General features: G+C 48.8%; 1 protein-coding gene across 1 annotated transcript in view; it reads left to right on the top strand.

Moving 5' to 3' along the window:
• The window catches only part of LOC110532861 (RNA-binding protein 10), a gene marked incomplete at its 3' end in the record, with an annotated part of 87,798 nt that extends 76,942 nt beyond the window's left edge, over nt 1–10,856 (top strand). Inside the window, exons 20-21 of the mRNA XM_036986980.1 lie at nt 9,876–10,064; nt 10,803–10,856. Coding sequence (XP_036842875.1) covers nt 9,876–10,064; nt 10,803–10,856 — 243 coding nt within the window. The remainder of the gene's footprint in view (nt 1–9,875; nt 10,065–10,802) is intronic.
• Nucleotides 10,857–22,602: the final 11,746 nt, after the last annotated feature.

Here is a 22,602-nt window from a genome sequence, read left to right as displayed (position 1 = left end):
CCATCCCTAGTACCTGGTCATACCTCCATCCCAAGTACCTGGTCACACCTCCATCCCTAGTCACACCTGCATCCCTAGTACCTGGTCACACCTCAATCCCTAGTACCTGGTCACACCTCCATCCCTAGTCACACCTCCATCCCTAGTACCTGGTCACACCTTCATCCCTAGTACCTGGTCATACCTCCATCCCTAGTACCTGGTCACAGCTCCATCCCTAGTACCTGGTCACAGCTCCATCGCTAATACCTGGTCACACCTCCATCCCTAGTACCTGGTCACACCTCCATCCCTAGTACCTGGTCACACCTCCATCCCTGGTCACAGCTCCATCCCTAGTACCTGGTCACACCTCCATCCCTGGTCACAGCTCCATCCCTAGAACCTGGTCACACCTCCATCCCTGGTCACACCTCCATCCCTGGTCACACCTTCATCCCTAGAACCTGGTCACAGCTCCATCCCTGGTCACACCTCCATCCCTAGTCACACCTCCATCCCTAGTACCTGGTCACACCTTCATCCCTAGTACCTGGTCATACCTCCATCCCTAGTACCTGGTCACAGCTCCATCCCTAGTACCTGGTCACGGCTCCATCCCTAGTACCTGGTCACACCTCCATCCCTAGTACCTGGTCACACCTCCATCCCTAGTACCTGGTCACACCTCCATCCCTGGTCACAGCTCCATCCCTAGTACCTGGTCACACCTCCATCCCTGGTCACAGCTCCATCCCTAGAACCTGGTCACACCTCCATCCCTGGTCACACCTCCATCCCTGGTCACACCTCCATCCCTGGTCACACCTCCATCCCTAGAACCTGGTCACAGCTCCATCCCTGGTCACACCTCCATCCCTGGTCACAGCTCCATCCCTAGAACCTGGTCACACTTCCATCCCTGGTCACACCTCCATCCCTAGTACCTGGTCACAGCTCCATCCCTGGTCACACCTCCATCCCTGGTCACACCTCCAGCCCTGGTCATACCTCCATCCCAAGTACCTGGTCACACCTCCATCCCTAGTACCTGGTCACACCTCCATCCCTAGTACCTGGTCATACCTCCATCCCAAGTACCTGGTCACACCTCCATCCCTAGTACCTGGTCACACCTCCATCCCTAGTCACACCTGCATCCCTAGTACCTGGTCACAGCTCCATCCCTAGTACCTGGTCACAGCTCCATCGCTAATACCTGGTCACACCTCCATCCCTAGTACCTGGTCACACCTCCATCCCTAGTACCTGGTCACACCTCCATCCCTGGTCACAGCTCCATCCCTAGTACCTGGTCACACCTCCATCCCTGGTCACAGCTCCATCCCTAGAACCTGGTCACACCTCCATCCCTGGTCACACCTCCATCCCTGGTCACACCTTCATCCCTAGAACCTGGTCACAGCTCCATCCCTGGTCACACCTCCATCCCTAGTCACACCTCCATCCCTAGTACCTGGTCACACCTTCATCCCTAGTACCTGGTCATACCTCCATCCCTAGTACCTGGTCACAGCTCCATCCCTAGTACCTGGTCACGGCTCCATCCCTAGTACCTGGTCACACCTCCATCCCTAGTACCTGGTCACACCTCCATCCCTAGTACCTGGTCACACCTCCATCCCTGGTCACAGCTCCATCCCTAGTACCTGGTCACACCTCCATCCCTGGTCACAGCTCCATCCCTAGAACCTGGTCACACCTCCATCCCTGGTCACACCTCCATCCCTGGTCACACCTCCATCCCTGGTCACACCTCCATCCCTAGAACCTGGTCACAGCTCCATCCCTGGTCACACCTCCATCCCTGGTCACAGCTCCATCCCTAGAACCTGGTCACACTTCCATCCCTGGTCACACCTCCATCCCTAGTACCTGGTCACAGCTCCATCCCTGGTCACACCTCCATCCCTGGTCACACCTCCAGCCCTGGTCATACCTCCATCCCAAGTACCTGGTCACACCTCCATCCCTAGTACCTGGTCACACCTCCATCCCTAGTACCTGGTCATACCTCCATCCCAAGTACCTGGTCACACCTCCATCCCTAGTACCTGGTAACACCTCCATCCCTAGTCACACCTGCATCCCTAGTACCTGGTCACACCTCAATCCCTAGTACCTGGTCACACCTCCATCCCTAGTCACACCTCCATCCCTAGTACCTGGTCACACCTTCATCCCTAGTACCTGGTCATACCTCCATCCCTAGTACCTGGTCACACCTCCATCCCTAATACGGCCAGGTCTTGGTAGATTTGCAGTGGTCTGATACTCCTTCCATTTCAATATTATCGCTTGCACAGTGCTCCTTGGGATGTTTAAAGCTTGGGAAATCTTTTTGTATCCAAATCCGGCTTTAAACTTCTTCACAACAGTATCTCGGACCTGCCTGGTGTGTTCCTTGTTCTTCATGATGCTCTCTGCGCTTTTAACGGACCTCTGAGACTATCACAGTGCAGGTGTATTTATACGGAGACTTGATTACACACAGGTGGATTGTAATTATCATCATTAGAAAGTAAAGGGGCTGAATAATTTTGCACACCCAATTTTTCAGTTTTTGATTTGTTAAAAAAGTTTGAAATATCCAATAAATGTCGTTCCACTTCATGATTGTGTCCCACTTGTTGTTGATTCAAAAAAATACAGTTTTATATCTTTATGTTTGAAGCCTGAAATGTGGCAAAAGGTCGCAAAGTTCAAGGGGGCCGAATACTTTCGCAAGGCACTGTACCTGGTCATACCTCCATCTCTAGTACCTGGTCACACCTCCATCCCTAGTACCTGGTCATACCTCCATCCCAAGTACCTGGTCACACCTCCATCCCTAGTCACACCTGCATCCCTAGTACCTGGTCACACCTCCATCCCTAGTCACACCTGCATCCCTAGTACCTGGTCACATCTCCATCCCTAGTCACACCTGCATCCCTAGTACCTGGTCACACCTCCATCCCTAGTCACACCTGCATCCCTAGTACCTGGTCACACCTCCATCCCTAGTCACACCTGCATCCCTAGTACCTGGTCACACCTCCATCCCTAATGCCTGATGACACATCTATCCCAAGTACCTGGTCACACCTCCATCCCTAATGCCTGGTCACACTTTCCTCCCCATTTCCTCCCCATTGAGTCAGGTAGAACACGCTGCTCTACTTCCCTCCCCATTGAGTCAGGTAGAACACGCTGCTCTACTTCCCTCCCCATTGAGTCAGGTAGAACACGCTGCTCTACTTCCCTCCCCATTGAGTCAGGTAGAACACGCTGCTCTACTTCCCTCCCCATTGAGACAGGTAGAACACGCTGCTCTACTTCCCTCCCCATTGAGACAGGTAGAACACGCTGCTCTACTTTCCTCCCCATTGAGCCAGGTAGAACACGCTGCTCTACTTCCCTCCCCATTGAGACAGGTAGAACACGCTGCTCAACTTCCCTCCCCATTGAGACAGGTAGAACACGCTGCTCTACTTCCCCACCCCATTGAGTCAGGTAGAACACGCTGTTCTATTTCCCACCCCATTGAGTCAGGTAGAACACGCTGCTCTACTTCCCCACCCCATTGAGTCAGGTAGAACACGCTGTTCTACTTCCCACCCCATTGAGTCAGGTAGAACACGCTGCTCTACTTCCCTCCCCATTGAGTCAGGTAGAACACGCTGCTCTACTTCCCTCCCCATTGAGTCAGGTAGAACATCCTGCTCTACTTCCCACCCCATTGAGTCAGGTAGAACACGCTGCTCTACTTCCCTCCCCATTGAGTCAGGTAGAACATCCTGCTCTACTTTCCTCCCCATTGAGTCAGGTAGAACACGCTGCTCTACTTCCCTCCCCATTGAGACAGGTAGAACACGCTGCTCTACTTCCCTCCCCATTGAGTCAGGTAGAACACACTGCTCTACTTTCCTCCCCATTGAGTCAGGTAGAACACACTGCTCTACTTTCCTCCCCATTGAGTCAGGTAGAACACGCTGTTCTACTTCCCTCCCCATTGAGTCAGGTAGAACACGCTGCTCTACTTCCCACCCCATTGAGTCAGGTAGAACACGCTGCTCTACTTCCCTCCCCATTGAGTCAGGTAGAACACGCTGCTCTACTTCCCTCCCCATTGAGTCAGGTAGAACACGCTGCTCTACTTCCCTCCCATTGAGTCAGGTAGAACACCTTGCTCTACTTCCCTCCCCATTGAGTCAGGTAGAACACGCTGCTCTACTTCCCTCCCCATTGAGTCAGGTAGAACACCTTGCTCTACTTCCCTCCCCATTGTGTCAGGTAGAACACGCTGCTCTACTTCCCACCCCATTGAGTCAGGTAGAACACCTTGCTCTGCTTTCCTCCCCATTGAGACAGGTAGAGCACGCTGCTCTACTTCCTTCCCCATTGAGTCAGGTAGAACACGCTGCTCTACTTCCCTCCCCATTGAGTCAGGTAGAACACGCTGCTCTACTTCCCTCCCCGTTGAGTCAGGTAGAACACCTTGCTCTACTTCCCTCCCCATTGAGTCAGGTAGAACACGCTGCTCTACTTCCCTCCCCATTGAGTCAGGTAGAACACGCTGCTCTACTTTCCTCCCTATTGAGTCAGGTAGAACACCTTGCTCTACTCCCTCCCCATTGAGTCAGGTAGAACACGCTGCTCTACTTCCCTCCCCATTGAGTCAGGTAGAACACGCTGCTCTACTTCCCTCCCCATTGAGTCAAGTAGAACACGCTGCTCTACTTCCCTCCCCATTGAGTCAGATAGAACACGCTGCTCTACTTCCCTCCCCATTGAGTCAGGTAGAACACGCTGCTCTACTTCCCTCCCCATTGAGTCAGGTAGAACACGCTGCTCTACTTCCCTCCCCATTGAGTCAGGTAGAACACGCTGCTCTACTTCCCTCCCCATTGAGTCAGGTAGAACACGCTGCTCTACTTCCCTCCCCATTGAGTCAGGTAGAACACGCTGCTCTACTTCCCTCCCCATTGAGTCAGGTAGAACACGCTGCTCTACTTCCCTCCCCATTGAGTCAAGTAGAACACGCTGCTCTACTTCCCTCCCCATTGAGTCAAGTAGAACACGCTGCTCTACTTCCCTCCCCATTGAGTCAGGTAGAACACGCTGCTCTACTTCCCTCCCCATTGAGTCAAGTAGAACACGCTGCTCTACTTCCCTCCCCATTGAGTCAGGTAGAACACGCTGCTCTACTTCCCTCCCCATTGAGTCAGGTAGAACACGCTGCTCTACTTCCCTCCCCATTGAGTCAGGTAGAACACGCTGCTCTACTTCCCTCCCCATTGAGACAGGTAGAACACGCTGCTCTACTTCCCTCCCCATTGAGTCAGATAGAACACGCTGCTCTACTTCCCTCCCCATTGAGTCAGGTAGAACACGCTGCTCTACTTCCCTCTCCATTGAGTCAGGTAGAACACGCTGCTCTACTTCCCTCCCCATTGAGTCAGGTAGAACACGCTGCTCTACTTCCCTCCCCATTGAGTCAGGTAGAACACGCTGCTCTACTTCCCTCCCCATTGAGTCAGGTAGAACACGCTGCTCTACTTCCCTCCCCATTGAGTCAGGTAGAACACACTGCTCTACTTCCCTCCCCATTGAGTCAGGTAGAACACCTTGCTCTACTTCCCTCCCCATTGAGTCAGGTAGAACACACTGCTCTACTTCCCTCCCCATTGAGCCAGGTAGAACACACTGCTCTACTTCCCTCCCCATTGAGACAGGTAGAACACCTTGCTCTACTTCCCTCCCCATTGAGTCAGGTAGAACACGCTGCTCTACTTCCCTCCCCATTGAGTCAGGTAGAACACGCTGCTCTACTTCCCTCCCCATTGAGTCAGGTAGAACACGCTGCTCTACTTGCCTCCCCATTGAGTCAGGTAGAACGCGCTGCTCTACTTCCCTCCCCATTGAGTCAGGTAGAACGCGCTGCTCTACTTCCCTCCCCATTGAGTCAAGTAGAACACGCTGCTCTACTTCCCTCCCCATTGAGTCAGGTAGAACACGCTGCTCTACTTCCCTCCCCATTGAGTCAGGTAGAACACGCTGCTCTACTTCCCTCCCCATTGAGTCAGGTAGAACACGCTGCTCTACTTCCCTCCCCATTGAGTCAGGTAGAACACGCTGCTCTACTTCCCTCCCCATTGAGTCAGGTAGAACACACTGCTCTACTTCCCTCCCCATTGAGTCAGGTAGAACACACTGCTCTACTTCCCTCCCCATTGAGTCAGATAGAACACGCTGCTCTACTTCCCTCCCCATTGTGTCAGGTAGAACACGCTGCTCTACTTCCCTCCCCATTGAGTCAAGTAGAACACGCTGCTCTACTTCCCTCCCCATTGAGTCAGATAGAACACGCTGCTCTACTTCCCTCTCCATTGAGTCAGGTAGAACACGCTGCTCTACTTCCCTCCCCATTGAGTCAGGTAGAACACGCTGCTCTACTTCCCTCCCCATTGAGTCAGGTAGAACACGCTGCTCTACTTCCCTCCCCATTGAGTCAGGTAGAACACGCTGCTCTACTTCCCTCCCCATTGAGTCAGGTAGAACACACTGCTCTACTTCCCTCCCCATTGAGTCAGGTAGAACACCTTGCTCTACTTCCCTCCCCATTGAGTCAGGTAGAACACACTGCTCTACTTCCCTCCCCATTGAGTCAGGTAGAACACGTTGCTCTACTTCCCTCCCCATTGAGTCAGGTAGAACACGCTGCTCTACTTCCCTCCCCATTGAGTCAGGTAGAACACGCTGCTCTACTTCCCTCCCCATTGAGTCAGGTAGAACACGCTGCTCTACTTCCCTCCCCATTGAGTCAGGTAGAACACGCTGCTCTACTTGCCTCCCCATTGAGTCAGGTAGAACACGCTGCTCTACTTCCCTCCCCATTGAGTCAGGTAGAACGCGCTGCTCTACTTCCCTCCCCATTGAGTCAAGTAGAACACGCTGCTCTACTTCCCTCCCCATTGAGTCAGGTAGAACACGCTGCTCTACTTCCCTCCCCATTGAGTCAGGTAGAACACGCTGCTCTACTTCCCTCCCCATTGAGTCAGGTAGAACACGCTGCTCTACTTCCCTCCCCATTGAGTCAGGTAGAACACGCTGCTCTACTTCCCTCCCCATTGAGTCAAGTAGAACACGCTGCTCTACTTCCCTCCCCATTGAGTCAGGTAGAACACGCTGCTCTACTTCCCTCCCCATTGAGTCAGGTAGAACACGCTGCTCTACTTCCCTCCCCATTGAGTCAGGTAGAACACGCTGCTCTACTTCCCTCCCCATTGAGTCAGATAGAACACGCTGCTCTACTTCCCTCCCCCATTGAGTCAGGTAGAACACGCTGCTCTACTTCCCTCCCCATTGAGTCAGATAGAACACGCTGCTCTACTTCCCTCCCCATTGAGTCAGGTAGAACACGCTGCTCTACTTCCCTCCCCATTGAGTCAGGTAGAACACGCTGCTCTACTTCCCTCCCCATTGAGTCAGGTAGAACACGCTGCTCTACTTCCCTCCCCATTGAGTCAGGTAGAACACGCTGCTCTACTTCCCTCCCCATTGAGTCAGGTAGAACACGCTGCTCTACTTCCCTCCCCATTGAGTCAGGTAGAACACGCTGCTCTACTTCCCTCCCCATTGAGTCAGGTAGAACACGCTGCTCTACTTCCCTCCCCATTGAGTCAGGTAGAACACGCTGCTCTACTTCCCTCCCCATTGAGTCAGGTAGAACACGCTGCTCTACTTTCCTCCCCATTGAGTCAGGTAGAACACACTGCTCTACTTCCCTCCCCATTGAGTCAGATAGAACACGCTGCTCTACTTTCCTCCCCATTGAGTCAGGTAGAACACGCTGCTCTACTTCCCTCCCCATTGAGTCAGGTAGAACACGCTGCTCTACTTCCCTCCCCATTGAGTCAGGTAGAACACGCTGCTCTACTTCCCTCCCCCATTGAGTCAGGTAGAACACGCTGCTCTACTTCCCTCCCCATTGAGTCAGGTAGAACACGCTGCTCTACTTCCCTCCCCATTGAGTCAGGTAGAACACGCTGCTCTACTTCCCTCCCCATTGAGTCAGGTAGAACACGCTGCTCTACTTCCCTCCCCATTGAGTCAGGTAGAACACGCTGCTCTACTTCCCTCCCCATTGAGTCAGGTAGAACACGCTGCTCTACTTCCCTCCCCATTGAGTCAGGTAGAACACGCTGCTCTACTTCCCTCCCCATTGAGTCAGGTAGAACACGCTGCTCTACTTCCCTCCCCATTGAGTCAGGTAGAACACGCTGCTCTACTTCCCTCCCCATTGAGTCAGGTAGAACACGCTGCTCTACTTCCCTCCCCATTGAGTCAGCTAGAACACGCTGCTCTACTTCCCTCCCCATTGAGTCAAGTAGAACACGCTGCTCTACTTCCCTCCCCATTGAGTCAGGTAGAACACGCTGCTCTACTTCCCTCCCCATTGAGTCAGGTAGAACACGCTGCTCTACTTCCCTCCCCATTGAGTCAGCTAGAACACGCTGCTCTACTTCCCTCCCCATTGAGTCAAGTAGAACACGCTGCTCTACTTCCCTCCCCATTGAGTCAGGTAGAACACGCTGCTCTACTTCCCTCCCCCATTGAGTCAGGTAGAACACGCTGCTCTACTTCCCTCCCCATTGAGTCAGGTAGAACACGCTGCTCTACTTCCCTCCCCATTGAGTCAGGTAGAACACGCTGCTCTACTTCCCCTCCCCATTGAGTCAGCTAGAACATGCTGCTCTACTTCCCTCCCCATTGAGTCAGGTAGAACACGCTGCTCTACTTCCCTCCCCATTGAGTCAGGTAGAACACGCTGCTCTACTTCCCTCCCCATTGAGTCAGGTAGAACACGCTGCTCTACTTCCCTCCCCCATTGAGTCAAGTAGAACACGCTGCTCTACTTCCCTCCCCATTGCGTCAGGTAGAACACGCTGCTCTACTTCCCTCCCCATTGAGTCAGGTAGAACACGCTGCTCTACTTCCCTCCCCATTGAGTCAGGTAGAACACGCTGCTCTACTTCCCTCCCCCATTGAGTCAGGTAGAACACGCTGCTCTACTTCCCTCCCCATTGAGTCAGGTAGAACACGCTGCTCTACTTCCCTCCCCCATTGAGTCAGGTAGAACACGCTGCTCTACTTCCCTCCCCCATTGAGTCAGGTAGAACACGCTGCTCTACTTCCCTCCCCATTGAGTCAGGTAGAACACGCTGCTCTACTTCCCTCCCCATTGAGTCAGGTAGAACACGCTGCTCTACTTCCCTCCCCCATTGAGTCAGGTAGAACACGCTGCTCTACTTCCCTCCCCATTGAGTCAGGTAGAACACGCTGCTCTACTTCCCTCCCCATTGAGTCAGGTAGAACACGCTGCTCTACTTCCCTCCCCATTGAGTCAGGTAGAACACGCTGCTCTACTTCCCTCCCCCATTGAGTCAGGTAGAACACGCTGCTCTACTTCCCTCCCCATTGAGTCAGGTAGAACACGCTGCTCTACTTCCCTCCCCATTGAGTCAGGTAGAACACGCTGCTCTACTTCCCTCCCCATTGAGTCAGGTAGAACACGCTGCTCTACTTCCCTCCCCATTGAGTCAGGTAGAACACGCTGCTCTACTTCCCTCCCCATTGAGTCAGGTAGAACACGCTGCTCTACTTCCCTCCCCATTGAGTCAGGTAGAACACGCTGCTCTACTTCCCTCCCCATTGAGTCAGGTAGAACACGCTGCTCTACTTCCCTCCCCATTGAGTCAGGTAGAACACGCTGCTCTACTTCCCTCCCCATTGAGTCAGGTAGAACACGCTGCTCTCTCCTGGTGCACCTCCCCTCTTTTTCTTTCTCTGCCATCTCTCTCCACTTCACAGTTTTTTTTCTCCCTCTTTAGCGCTCTCCACCTCAGGTGCAGGGTTTGGTTCCGGCCTACAGCGGCGAGACGGACAGCGAGGGAGAGGAGGGAGGAGAGAAGGATGAGAGGATGACAGACTGGGCTAAACTAGCCTGTCTGCTGTGTAGGAGACAGTTCCCCAGCAAGGAGGCTCTCATACGACACCAACAGCTCTCAGAGCTACACAAGGTGCTTATAACATGCCTACGGAGTAACATAACACAGACACGAAGCCACACTGTAATATTTTACTATAACTATGTAATAAGGCATTTTCCAAATTGGTGATTGACTTCCATATAAGGCCTGAACTGAAGTGGCTCACATCTCACCTCTTCTGATGTCAGAGCTGTTTCTGTCTTCTGATGTGAAAGGAGGTGATCCATAGGAGTTCCACAGCTGTCCCAGTTTCTCTTGACTGTTAATCTGCAGTCCCAGTTTATCTTGACTGTTAATCTGCAGTCCCAGTTTATCTTGACTGTTAATCTGCAGTCCCAGTTTATCTTGACTGTTAATCTGCTGTCCCAGTTTATCTTGACTGTTAATCTGCAGTCCCAGTTTATCTTGACTGTTAATCTGCTGTCCCAGTTTATCTTGACTGTTAATCTGCCGTCCCAGTTTATCTTGACTGTTAATCTGCCGTGATCTTTAGCCTTCAGTTTAACCCCGTGACCCCTATCCGAGTGGGGTATTCCAGAAAAACAGGATTATTAAAACGAGCTAACTTTGATGAACTGCCACATATAACTCGAGGTATTTTCTGGTTGATTTAAGAAAGCTGCTGTTTCCTTTGTGTATTGACTGTTGATGTCCAATCAGTTAAACCTTGTCACTTTTGGACAGTTAGGTGGCTCATTGATCCAGCTTTCTGGAACATATTCCCCTTGACCTCTGACTAACCTTTAACCTCTTCATCTCCTCCCTCAGCAAAACCTGGAGCAGCGGAGGTCACAGCAAGAGGGGGGTATAGGGGCGGGGGCGGGGGTGGGGGCGGGTGCGGGGGTGGGGGAGAGGAAAGACAAAGGAGGGCCGTCCACAGAGCCACCAGACCCCAAGAAGAGGAAGTACAGCCCCCTGTAAGCACTGCTGTCTCACACACACACACACACACACACACACACACACACACACACACACACACACACACAGACCACACACAGATGACGCTGGAGAAGAAGGCTGACATTTTAGGTGTTCTGATCCAATTGTGTTTTTTTGTTTTGTTTCTTTCGGGATTGTTTATAAGTTATTATGTACATAATGTTGCTGCTACTGTCTCTTATGACCGAAAATAACTTCTGGACATCAGAACTGTGATTATTCACCACGAACATCAGAACTGTGATTATTCACCACGAACATCAGAACTGTGATGACTCACCACGAACATCAGAACTGTGATTATTCACCACGAACATCAGAACTGTGATGATTCACCACGAACATCAGAACTGTGATGATTCACCACGAACATCAGAACTGTGATTATTCACCACGAACATCAGAACTGTGATGACTCACCACGAACATCAGAACTGTGATGATTCACCACGAACATCAGAACTGTGATTATTCACCACGAACATCAGAACTGTGATGATTCACCCCGAACTGTCAGAATCCTTTTTTTCCTTTAACGAGTCTGACGAGTCTGACGTGAATGACATACTGCTCTCCTGGGAACAGGCCCAGATCCCCATCATTTGCATGAAAAGAAGGCAGAGATAAAGGGGTCAGAGGTCGGGCTGCCTTCTGAGAATTGGCAGGCGATTGAATAAAAAAGGATTCTGCCAGTCGGAAGTTTGCGTACACTTAGGTTGGAGTCATTAAAACTAGTTTACATACACTTAGGTTGGAGTCATTAAAACTAGTTTACATACACTTAGGTTGGAGTCATTAAAACTAGTTTACATACACTTAGGTTGGAGTCATTAAAACTAGTTTTTCAACCACTCCACAAATTTATTGTTAACAAACTATAGTTTTGGCAAGTCGGTTAGGACATCTACTTTGTGCATGACACAAATACATTTTCCAAAAATTGTTTACAGGCAGATTATTTCACTTATAATTCACTGTATCACAATTCCAGTGGGTCAGAAGTTTACATACACTAAGTTGACTGTGCCTTTAAACAGCTTGGAAAATTCCAGAAAATTATGTCATAGCTTTAGAAGCTTCTGATAGGCTAATTGACATCATTTGAGTCAATTGGAGGTGTACCTGTGGATGTATTTCAAGGTCTACCTTCAAACTCAGTGCCTCTTTGCTTGACATCATGGGAAAATCAAAAGAAATCAGCCAAGACCTCAAAAAAATTGTAGACCTCAACAACTTTGGTTCATCCATTGGGAGCAATTTCCAAATGCCTGAAGGTAACACATTCATCTGTACAAACAATAGTACGCAAGTATAAACACCATGGGACCTCGCAGCCGTCATACCGCTCAGGAAGGAGACGTGTTCTGTCTCCTAGAGATGAATGTACTTTGGTGTGAATAGTGCAAATCAATCCCAGAACAACTGAAAAGGACCTTGTGAAGATGTTGGAGGAAACAGGTACAAAAGTATCTATATCCACAGTAAAACGAGTCCGATATCGACATAACCTGAAAGGCCGCTCAGCAAGGAAGAAGCCACTGCTCCAAAACCGCCATAAAAAAGCCAGACTACGGTTTGCAACTGCACATGGGGACAAAGATTGTACTTTTTGGAGAAATGTCCTCTGGTCTGATGAAACAAAAATAGAACTGTTTGGCCTTAATGATCATCGTTATGTTTGGAGGAAAAAGGGGAGGCTTGCAAGCCGAAGAACACCATCCCAACCGTGAAGCACGGGGGTGGCAGCATCATGTTGTGGGGGTGCTTTGCTGCAGGAGGGACTGGTGCACTTCACAAAATAGATGGCATCATAAGGAGGAAATTGATGTGGATATATTGAAGCAACATCTCAAGACATCAGTCAGGAAGTTAAAGCTTGGTCGCAAATGGGTCTTCCAAATGGACAATGACCCCAAGCATACTATCAAAGTTGTGGCTTAATGACAACAAAGTCAAGGTATTGGAGTGACCATCACAAAGCCCTGACCTCAATCCCATAGCGTGTGTGAGCAAGGAGGCCTACAAACCTGACTCAGTTACACCAGCTCTGTTAGGAGGAATGAAATGAAAGCTGAAATTAATCATTCTCTCTACTATTATTCTGACATTTCACATTCTTAAAATAAAGTGGTGATCCTAACTGACCTAAGACAGGAAATTTGTACTATGATTAAATATCAGGAATTGTGAAAAACTGAGTTTAAATGCATTTGGCTATGTAAACCTCCGACTTCAACTGTGTACACACGTACACACACACACACACACACACACACACACACACACACACACACACACACACACACACACACACACACACAAACTTCCACACCTAACACATTCTCTCCCTCTCTCTCTTCTCCCTATTTTCCCTCTTCCTCTTTTATCCCCTTCCCCCCTCTTCTTGCTCTATCTCCCTCCCTCTCTCTCCTCTATCTCCCTCCCTCTCTCTCTTCTCTCCCTCCCTCTCTCTCCATTGCCTCTCTCCCCCCCTCTCTCTTTCCATCCCTCTCTCTCCCTCCATCCATCTCTCTTTCCATCCCTCTCTCTTTCCATCCCTCTCTCTTTCCATCCCTCTCTATCTCTTCTCTCCCTCCCTCTCCCTCCCTCTCCCTCCCTCTCCCTCCATCCATCTCTCTCTTTCCATCCCTCTCTCTCTCTTCTCTCTCTCTCCTCTATCTCCCTCCCTCTCTCTCCATTGCCTCTTTCTCCCCTTCTCTCTTTCCATCCCTCTCTCTTTCCATCCCTCTCTCTCTCTTCTCTCTCTCGGCTCTATCTCCCTCCCTCTCTCTCCATCGCCTCTCTCTCCCCCTCTCTCTCCCCCTCTCTCTCTCCCTCCATCCATCTCTCCCTCCATCCATCCCTCTCTCCTTATCTTTCTGTAGTGATGGTACGGCTGGCAGTAGTCTAGGTGCCAGGATGCTGCAGGGAGGGGTGAAGAAAGGACTGCTGCTACGTAACATGCAAGTGGACTGACCCCTGACCTTTAAATCCCGACCTCTAACCTCTAACCCCAGACATTCAACCATCGCACAGGACTAGGCTCCCTAGGTACAGATCTAGGATCAGATTCCCCCTCCCCCAATCCTAACCTTAACCCTTTACACTCGTACTCGTATCCTTCCGGGTTGAAAATGGCAGATTTGGGCACCAATAAATACCTAAATTGGAACGCAATGCTCATCACAGCGATGTATGAGTTTTGACTGACAGACATTCTGAACTTGAGCACCTCACGCGACGTAAAGCTGCAACCCATCCCTCCTCGTAACTTTTGCAAATGTTTTGTTGTCTGAGTGAGGGAAAATGCTGTAAATTAAGAGGACTATATGCATTTTGTTGAGGATTATAATAAATATCGCTTTGATGTCATGCATCACCTGTGAGTACAGTTACCAGATGACTTGTTGTCATACCCTGGGTTGTTCTGAACAGAATGAGACTATGTTTGATGTAGTTACCAGATGACTTGTCGTCATACCCTGGGTTGTTCGGAACAGAATGAGACTGTTTGCCACTGCACACGCACCTGAATACGGTCATCACTCCTTTCTCTGCACGCCAACATCATGGTCTGTTTCTCTGAATTGCCTTGTGAAAGCCTAACACTGTAATATCATATTTTATAACTTAGCTGGTCATGTTGGCAACAGAACAGGCTTTTAAATGATGCCCACCTGACCCAGATTGCTACTTATAATGACAGTGTTTGGTTTGCCTAAACAACAGCGGTGAATGTGTGATGGTGAGGAGGAAGGGCTGTGTTCCAAAGAAAACAACTACAAGTGTGCTTCCTCTAGTTCCTCAACGGTCCAGCTAGGAGAGCTCAAAAAAGCACCTTATAGCTGAAGACTTCTTTAAGTCAGAAAGGTGCATTGAAATTACTTAGGAACTATGCACAGTTTGGAGAGGTGTGTGGCCACTTGGAGACGCCAGTCAGACCTCTCACTCAACCCCCACAGTTTGGAGAGGTGTGTGGCCACTTGGAGACACCAGTCAGACCTCACACTCAACCCCTTTACATTTATTTGTCTAACGTTGCACCTGCATTTTCCAGGAATATTCTTAACATGTTACGGAATATATCCAGAGTATTTCAGATTTCGTTATCAACAAATAATGTGAAAAGTACAGTATATGTAAAATGAACATAAAATCAACAGTGTAATGTTTGAATTCAGTCTTGTGTCAGGTGAACTGTTGTGTCCTCACCTTTGGTCTAATAATTTTCCCTTGATCTCCAAACTGTTCCCTTTCAATTGTTACCATGGTTATGCATATGCTTGTCATATTTCGTCTGTAAGAAACATTTTAATTCAGCCCTATCCATGTAGGCCAATTCCCAGGAGTGTAAAGGGTTAACCGGAAGTGTGGGGGGGGGGGGGGGGGGGGGGGGGGGGGGGCTGACCCAAGATATCCTACTCCTCTAACTCCTCACACAGACAGGACTGGGACCATCTGCCCTCCCTTATCACTACTACATAGATATATAGATATATATAGATATAGATAGATAGGCTCCTGTTTTTAAATTCTACACATCGGAAGGAAGGAACCGATGCAGTGTGGCCTGGTTTTCACGGAAAACGTCTCAAATCTGTGGGAGATCAACGCTGTGGGAGATCAACGCTATGGGAGATCAACGCTATGGGAGATCAACGCTGCGGGAGATCAACGCTATGGGAGATCAACGCTATGGGAGATCAACGCTGCGGGAGATCAACGCTGCGGAAGGTCAACGCTGCGGGAGATCAACGCTATGAGAGATTAACGCTATGAGAGATTAACGCTACAGGAGATCAATGCTACGGGAGATCAACGGTACGGGAGATCAACGCTACGGGAGATTAATGCTATGGGAGATCAACACTATGGGAGATCAACGCTGCGGGAGATCAACGCTGCGGAAGGTCAACGCTGTGGGAGATCAACGCTGTGGGAGATCAACGCTGCGGAAGGTCAATGCTGTGGGAGATCAATGCTGCGGGAGATCAACGCTGCGGAAGGTCAACGCTGCGGGAGATCAACGCTATGAGAGATTAACGCTACGAGAGATTAACGCTACAGGAGATCAATGCTACGGGAGATCAACGGTACGGGAGATCAACGCTACGGGAGATTAATGCTACGGGAGATCAACGCTGTGGGAGATCAACGCTATGGGAGGTCAACGCTACAGGAGATCAACGCTACAGGAGATCAACGCTACGGGAGATCAACGATACGGGAGGTCAACGCTACGGGAGATTAATGCTACGGGAGATCAACGCTGTGGGAGATCAACGCTATGGGAGGTCAACGCTACAGGAGATCAATGCTACGGGAGATCAACGGTACGGGAGATCAACGCTACGGGAGATTAATGCTATGGGAGATCAACACTATGGGAGATCAACGCTGCGGGAGATCAACGCTGCGGAAGGTCAACGCTGTGGGAGATCAACGCTGTGGGAGATCAACGCTGCGGAAGGTCAATGCTGTGGGAGATCAATGCTGCGGGAGATCAACGCTGCGGAAGGTCAACGCTGCGGGAGATCAACGCTATGAGAGATTAACGCTATGAGAGATTAACGCTACAGGAGATCAATGCTACGGGAGATCAACGGTACGGGAGATCAACGCTACGGGAGATTAATGCTACGGGAGATCAACGCTGTGGGAGATCAACGCTATGGGAGGTCAACGCTACAGGAGATCAACGCTACAGGAGATCAACGCTACGGGAGATCAACGATACGGGAGGTCAACGCTACGGGAGATTAATGCTACGGGAGATCAACGCTGTGGGAGATCAACGCTATGGGAGGTCAACGCTACAGGAGATCAACGCTACAGGAGATCAACGCTGTGGGAGATCAACGCTATGGGAGATCAACGCTACGAGAGATTAACGCTACGGGAGGTCAAGCTACGGGAGGTCAACGATACGGGAGGTCAACGCTGCGGGAGATCAACGCTACGGGAGATCAACGCTGCGGGAGATCAATGCTGCGGGAGGTCAACGCTACGGGAGGTCAACGCTACGGGAGTTCAACGCTACGAGAGATTAACGCTACGGGAGGTCAACGCTACGGGAGGTCAACGCTCCGGGAGGTCAACGCTACGGGAGGTCAACGATACGGGAGGTCAACGCTGCGGGAGATCAACGCTACGGGAGATCAACGCTGCGGGAGGTCAACGCTACGGGAGATCAACGCTGCGGAAGATCAATGCTGCGGGAGGTCAACGCTGCGGGAGATCAATATGAAGGTGATCACCAACAGTCAGCCAGCCATGGACGATAGAGAAAGGAGTTTTAGATTCACGAAAGATAACCGTAATTTGTTTGATTGGGTTCTGTATGTATGGCTTTGATATCATACAGAGAGTGAGATGACTGTCTCTAATAGCAGCCCCTGTGACACCCTATTCCCTACAGACCCTGGTCAAAAGTAGCGCACTATGTAGGGAATAGGGTGCCAAGTGTCTGAAATGGTACCCTATTCCCAATGGGCCCGCTGGTCAAAAGTAGTGCACTATGTAGGGAATAGGGTGCCATTTGGGACTTATTAACTTAGACAATGTGAGGATTTTACAATGAGCACTTTTTTTTTTTTTTTTACCCAGATAGAGATGGGGACAGAACATTCTGATAGTGATCTGGCCCTCCTATGGACAATGGACATTATATCACACTAACAATGCATCGGGTGTGAACCAGTAGTAATATCGTTCTGATATGTGTGTGTACAAATAAAACAGAATTTGTAGTAAATGTATATTGTAATACAGTATTTGGTTCTGGGAAGAAAAAAAAAAAAAAAAATTTAGTTTGTCTTTTTATTTGAAATACTGACTATCGGGATCTTTGTCTCATTTTTATAATGTTTTTTTGTTTGATCGGGTTGCCAGATCTCAATCGTTTAGTTTACACAGATAGGGTTAGGGTTACCCCCCTATAGTATAGGGTTAGGGTTACCCCCCTATAGTATAGGGTTAGGGTTACCCCCCTATAGTATAGGGTTAGGGTTACCCCCCTATAACCTGATAGTACCTTGATCATTTTAACCCCCCTATAACTTGATAGTACCTTGATCATTTTAACCCCCCTATAACCTGATAGTACCTTGATCATTTTAACCCCCCTATAACTTGATAGTACCTTGATCATTTTAACCCCCCTATAACTTGATAGTACCTTGATCATTTTAACCCCCCTATAACTTGATAGTACCTTGATCATTTTAACCCCCCTTTAACTTGATAGTACCTTGATCATTTTAACCCTAGAATTGACTGGCTTGATTAACTGGAGTGATTGACTGGGGTGATTGACTGGGGTGATTGACTGGGGTGATTGACTGGGGTGATTGACTGGAGTGATTGACTGGGGTGATTGACTGGGGTGATTGACTGGGGTGATTGACTGGGGTGATTGACTGGGGTGATTGACTGGAGTGATTGACTGGGGTGATTGACTGGGGTGATTGACTGGAGTGATTGACTGGGGTGATTGACTGGGTTGATTGACTGGGGTGATTGACTGGAGTGATTGACTGGGGTGATTGACTGGAGTGATTGACTGGGGTGATTGACTGGGGTGATTGACTGGGGTGATTGACTGGAGTGATTGACTGGGGTGATTGACTGGAGTGATTGACTGGTTTGGTTGACTGGGGTGATTGACTGGGGTGATTGACTGGTTTGGTTGACTGGGGTGATTGACTGGGGTGATTGACTGGTTTGGTTGACTGGGGTGATTGACTGGGGTGATTGACTGGGGTGATTGACTGGAGTGATTGACTGGGGTGATTGACTGGGGTGATTGACTGGAGTGATTGACTGGGGTGATTGACTGGGTTGATTGACTGGGGTGATTGACTGGAGTGATTGACTGGGGTGATTGACTGGGGTGATTGACTGGAGTGATTAACTGGGGTGATTGACTGGGGTGATTGACTGGGGTGATTGACTGGGGTGATTGACTTGAGTGATTGACTGGGGTGATTGACTGGTTTGGTTGACTGGTTTGGTTGACTGGTTTGATCGACTGGCGTGATTGACTGACTTGATTTACTGGTTTGCTGCAGACATTTTTTGGTACCCTTCCCCAGATCTGTGCCTCGACACCATCCTGTCTCGGAGCTCTACGGACAATTCCTTCAACCTCATGGTTTGGTTTTTACTCTGACATGCACTGTCAACTATAGGACCTTATAAAGACAGGTGTGTGCCTTTCCAAATCACGTCCAATCAATTGAATTTACCACAGGTGGACACCAATCAAGTTGTAGAGACATCTCAAGGATGATCAATGGAAACAGGATGCAGCTGATCTCAATATAGAGTCTCATAGCAAAGGGTCTGAATACTTATGTAAATAAGTTATTTCTGTTTTTTATTTCTAAAAACTTGTTTTCTCTTTGTCGTTATGGGGTGTTGTGTGTAGATTGATGAGGATAAAGATGAATTGTATACATTTTAGAATAACAGGCTGACTACACCGCTCGTGTTGCAAAATACATTTAGAAATCTATATTATTCAATTATTGCACCCACACTGCTCGCGTCTGTGTTGCCAAGGGCTAAAATAGAAGTCAGTTCTATTTCTGACGCGGTTCGCGCTGAAAGTCCTGCCTCTCCCACCTCCTCATTGGTTTATAGAAGCAGGTACCCACTTGCCATCCCCTCATTGGTTATACCCACGTGGGTGACAGAAAGACGAACGAGGTCAGTGGTGGTAATGCACCTATTTTATGAAAGTTGCCAATCGCAATATAAAGTCAAGAGAAGAAAAAGCCTGGAAGAAAGAGAGATGACTAGAAATGACTTGGCTGACCGTTTTATGTGTGGATTAATTGTCAGAGTAGAGGACCTTGTGCATTTCAGGTAAAATAACAACTCAATGTTTATATCCCAGGACAAATTAGCTAGCAACAGCAAGCTAGCTAAATAGGACAAATTAGCTAGCAAGCTAGCTAGCTAAATGTCCATACATGTTTAATATTTTTCGACCTGTCCCCAAATTAATATAATTGGTTCAGAGTTTGTTTTGATATTTTAAGCTTGTTACACGGAACCCAACCCGGCTGCGTGCATGCGCCATCGTGCATAAATGTATTTTGTCCCCCCACACCAAACACGATCACGACACGCAGGTTAAAATATCAAAACAAACTCACACGTGGGGTACCTGCTTCTATAAACCAATGAGGAGATGGGAGAGGCAGGACTTGCAGCACAATCTGTGTCAGAAATAGAACTGACTTCTATTTTAGCCCTTGGCAACGCAGACGCTCGTTGGCTTGCGCGAGCAGTGTGGGTGCAATAATTGAATAATATAGATTTCTACATTTATTTTGCAATGCGCATGCGACACGAGCGGTGTTGTCAGCCTGCAAGGCTGTAACGTAACAAAATGTGGGAAGAGTCGAGGGGTATGAATACTTTCCGAATGCCCTTGTATCCTCTGGCTCGTTGATGTTCTCCGTATCCACAGCCAGAATGATTTTGCAGTGCACGGTGATCGAACAGATATCCTGCTTGTATTCATCAGAGGTGTGAAGGGAGGGTGAAGTCTGTGAATCCCCAAAATAGTAAATAATACAGATGATTAACAAAACATACACACAACAGTACTCACACCTTGGTTTTTGTGGTGAATGTAAACGGGGGAAAAAAAACAGTTTTTTGATAATGGTTTTCATACACATACCTTGTCCATAATGTAGAGGCCTATGGGATATTCATGGAAGAGGTCAGGGAGGATGATGGTACATGTGACATACCAATACCTTTGTATGCCTCCCCGTCTGTACACCTGCAGATACAGACACAAAGGTGAGCAGTTCAGTCATCTGCAGCCAATACAGCTAGTCTTCAACATATCCTTCTTAGCACACGTATTACCTCTTTGTTGATTGATATCCATTGAATTGCTCGCCTAACTTCCTCAGTAGCGTAGAGTATTAATTTATTACGGCAGGGTAGCCTAGTGGTTAGAGCGGTGGACTGGTAACCGGAAGGTTCAAACCCCCGAGCTGACAAGGTACAAATCTGTCGTTCTGCCCCTGAACAACCCACTGTTCCTAGGCTGTCATTGACAATAAGAATTTGTTCTTAACTGACTTACCTGGTAAAATAAAAAATGTATCTCGACTTGGGAATTTGTTTTTATCACAGCATCACCAATGACATCACCAATGACATCACCAATGACATCACCAATGACATCACCAATGCCACGGACAGGACACGTAACAATGATGTAAGCTTCCTCATAATGTAGTCTGGATTGGGCTTTTTAGTCGACTCTGTTGGGAATTCAACTTCCAGTTGAGTTTGTTGTCTACTATTACACCCAAGTACTTATAAGAGTCAACAGTACCAATCTCTTCACAATTAATAGAAATGGGATGAAAAAATATCTAACATTTGTCCTCAAATCTACCACTCGCTCCTTGGTCTTCAGTACATTCAGGTCCAAGTAATTGGCCTCACACCATTTCACAAAGGACTTTGTTATGTCCCTGAGCAGAGTCTCCCCTCTCATCACACAGCTGACTATAGCAGAGTCTCCTCTCATCACACAGCTGACTATGGCAGAGTCTCCTCCCATCACAATCACACAGCTGACTATAGCAGAGTCTCCTCTCATCACACAGCTGACTATGGCAGAGTCTCCTCCCATCACACAGCTGACTATAACAGAGTCTCCTCCCATCACACAGCTGACTATAGCAGAGTCTCCTCCCATCACACAGCTGTCTATAACAGTCTCCTCCCATCACACAGCTGACTATAGCAGAGTCTCCTCCCATCACACAGCTGACTATAGCAGAGTCTCCTCCCATCACACAGCTGACTATAGCAGAGTCTCCTCCCATCACACAGCTGACTATAGCAGAGTCTCCTCCCATCACACAGCTGACTATAGCAGTCTCCTCTTATCACACAGCTGACTATAGCAGAGTCTCCTCCCATCACATAGCTGACTATAGCAGAGTCATCAGAGAGTTGTAAGTTGCTCAGTTTATGGGCAACGATGATCCAGCTAGTTAATATTAGCCTTCTACATCTTGCTACATATTGAACTTCCATCCTCTCAGGTCAGGGACACAACAATGTATGAATTAATGGTTGGATCAGAATCGCCTTCATAATAATTGGCCAGTATGGAGACGACACAACGAAATTCAAGTTTTTTTTTCTTCTGTCAATGACGTTTGGCTTTTGATGTTTTTTTGGTGTGAAGTCAAATCCAAGATGGCTTCCCTTGACACTTTGGTGCGCCGGGACCAATCACAGTTGAGCTCACTCAGTTTAGCTCACCACTGATTGGCTATTATTTAATACTTTGTTTTTTATCAAGGGGAGGCCAAATGCTCGCTGCCTTCCCTTGCATTCAATGCTATGGCAACAATGCCATACTTGTTTGTACCAGACAGCATCAGATAGATGGGCTACACATACTGAGACAGAGGGGCGCTGTTTACCTCACTCGGAGGCTTTCTCCAGTGAGATACATTTAGCCTCTTGTGAATTGAAGGACAATTATGAAACACAGAGAGACAAAAGATACATTTGATGTTTTTTTTTAAATGTTGTTATTGTTTTGGGGAAGCCTCGGTGGTCGGGCTAGCAGGCT

Source organism: Oncorhynchus mykiss, chromosome 9, assembly GCF_013265735.2.
Source record: "Oncorhynchus mykiss isolate Arlee chromosome 9, USDA_OmykA_1.1, whole genome shotgun sequence".
Classification (NCBI taxonomy): Eukaryota; Metazoa; Chordata; class Actinopteri; order Salmoniformes; family Salmonidae; genus Oncorhynchus; species Oncorhynchus mykiss.
Note: the sequence above shows the minus strand (reverse complement) of the source record. Positions and strands in the feature narration are given on the sequence as shown.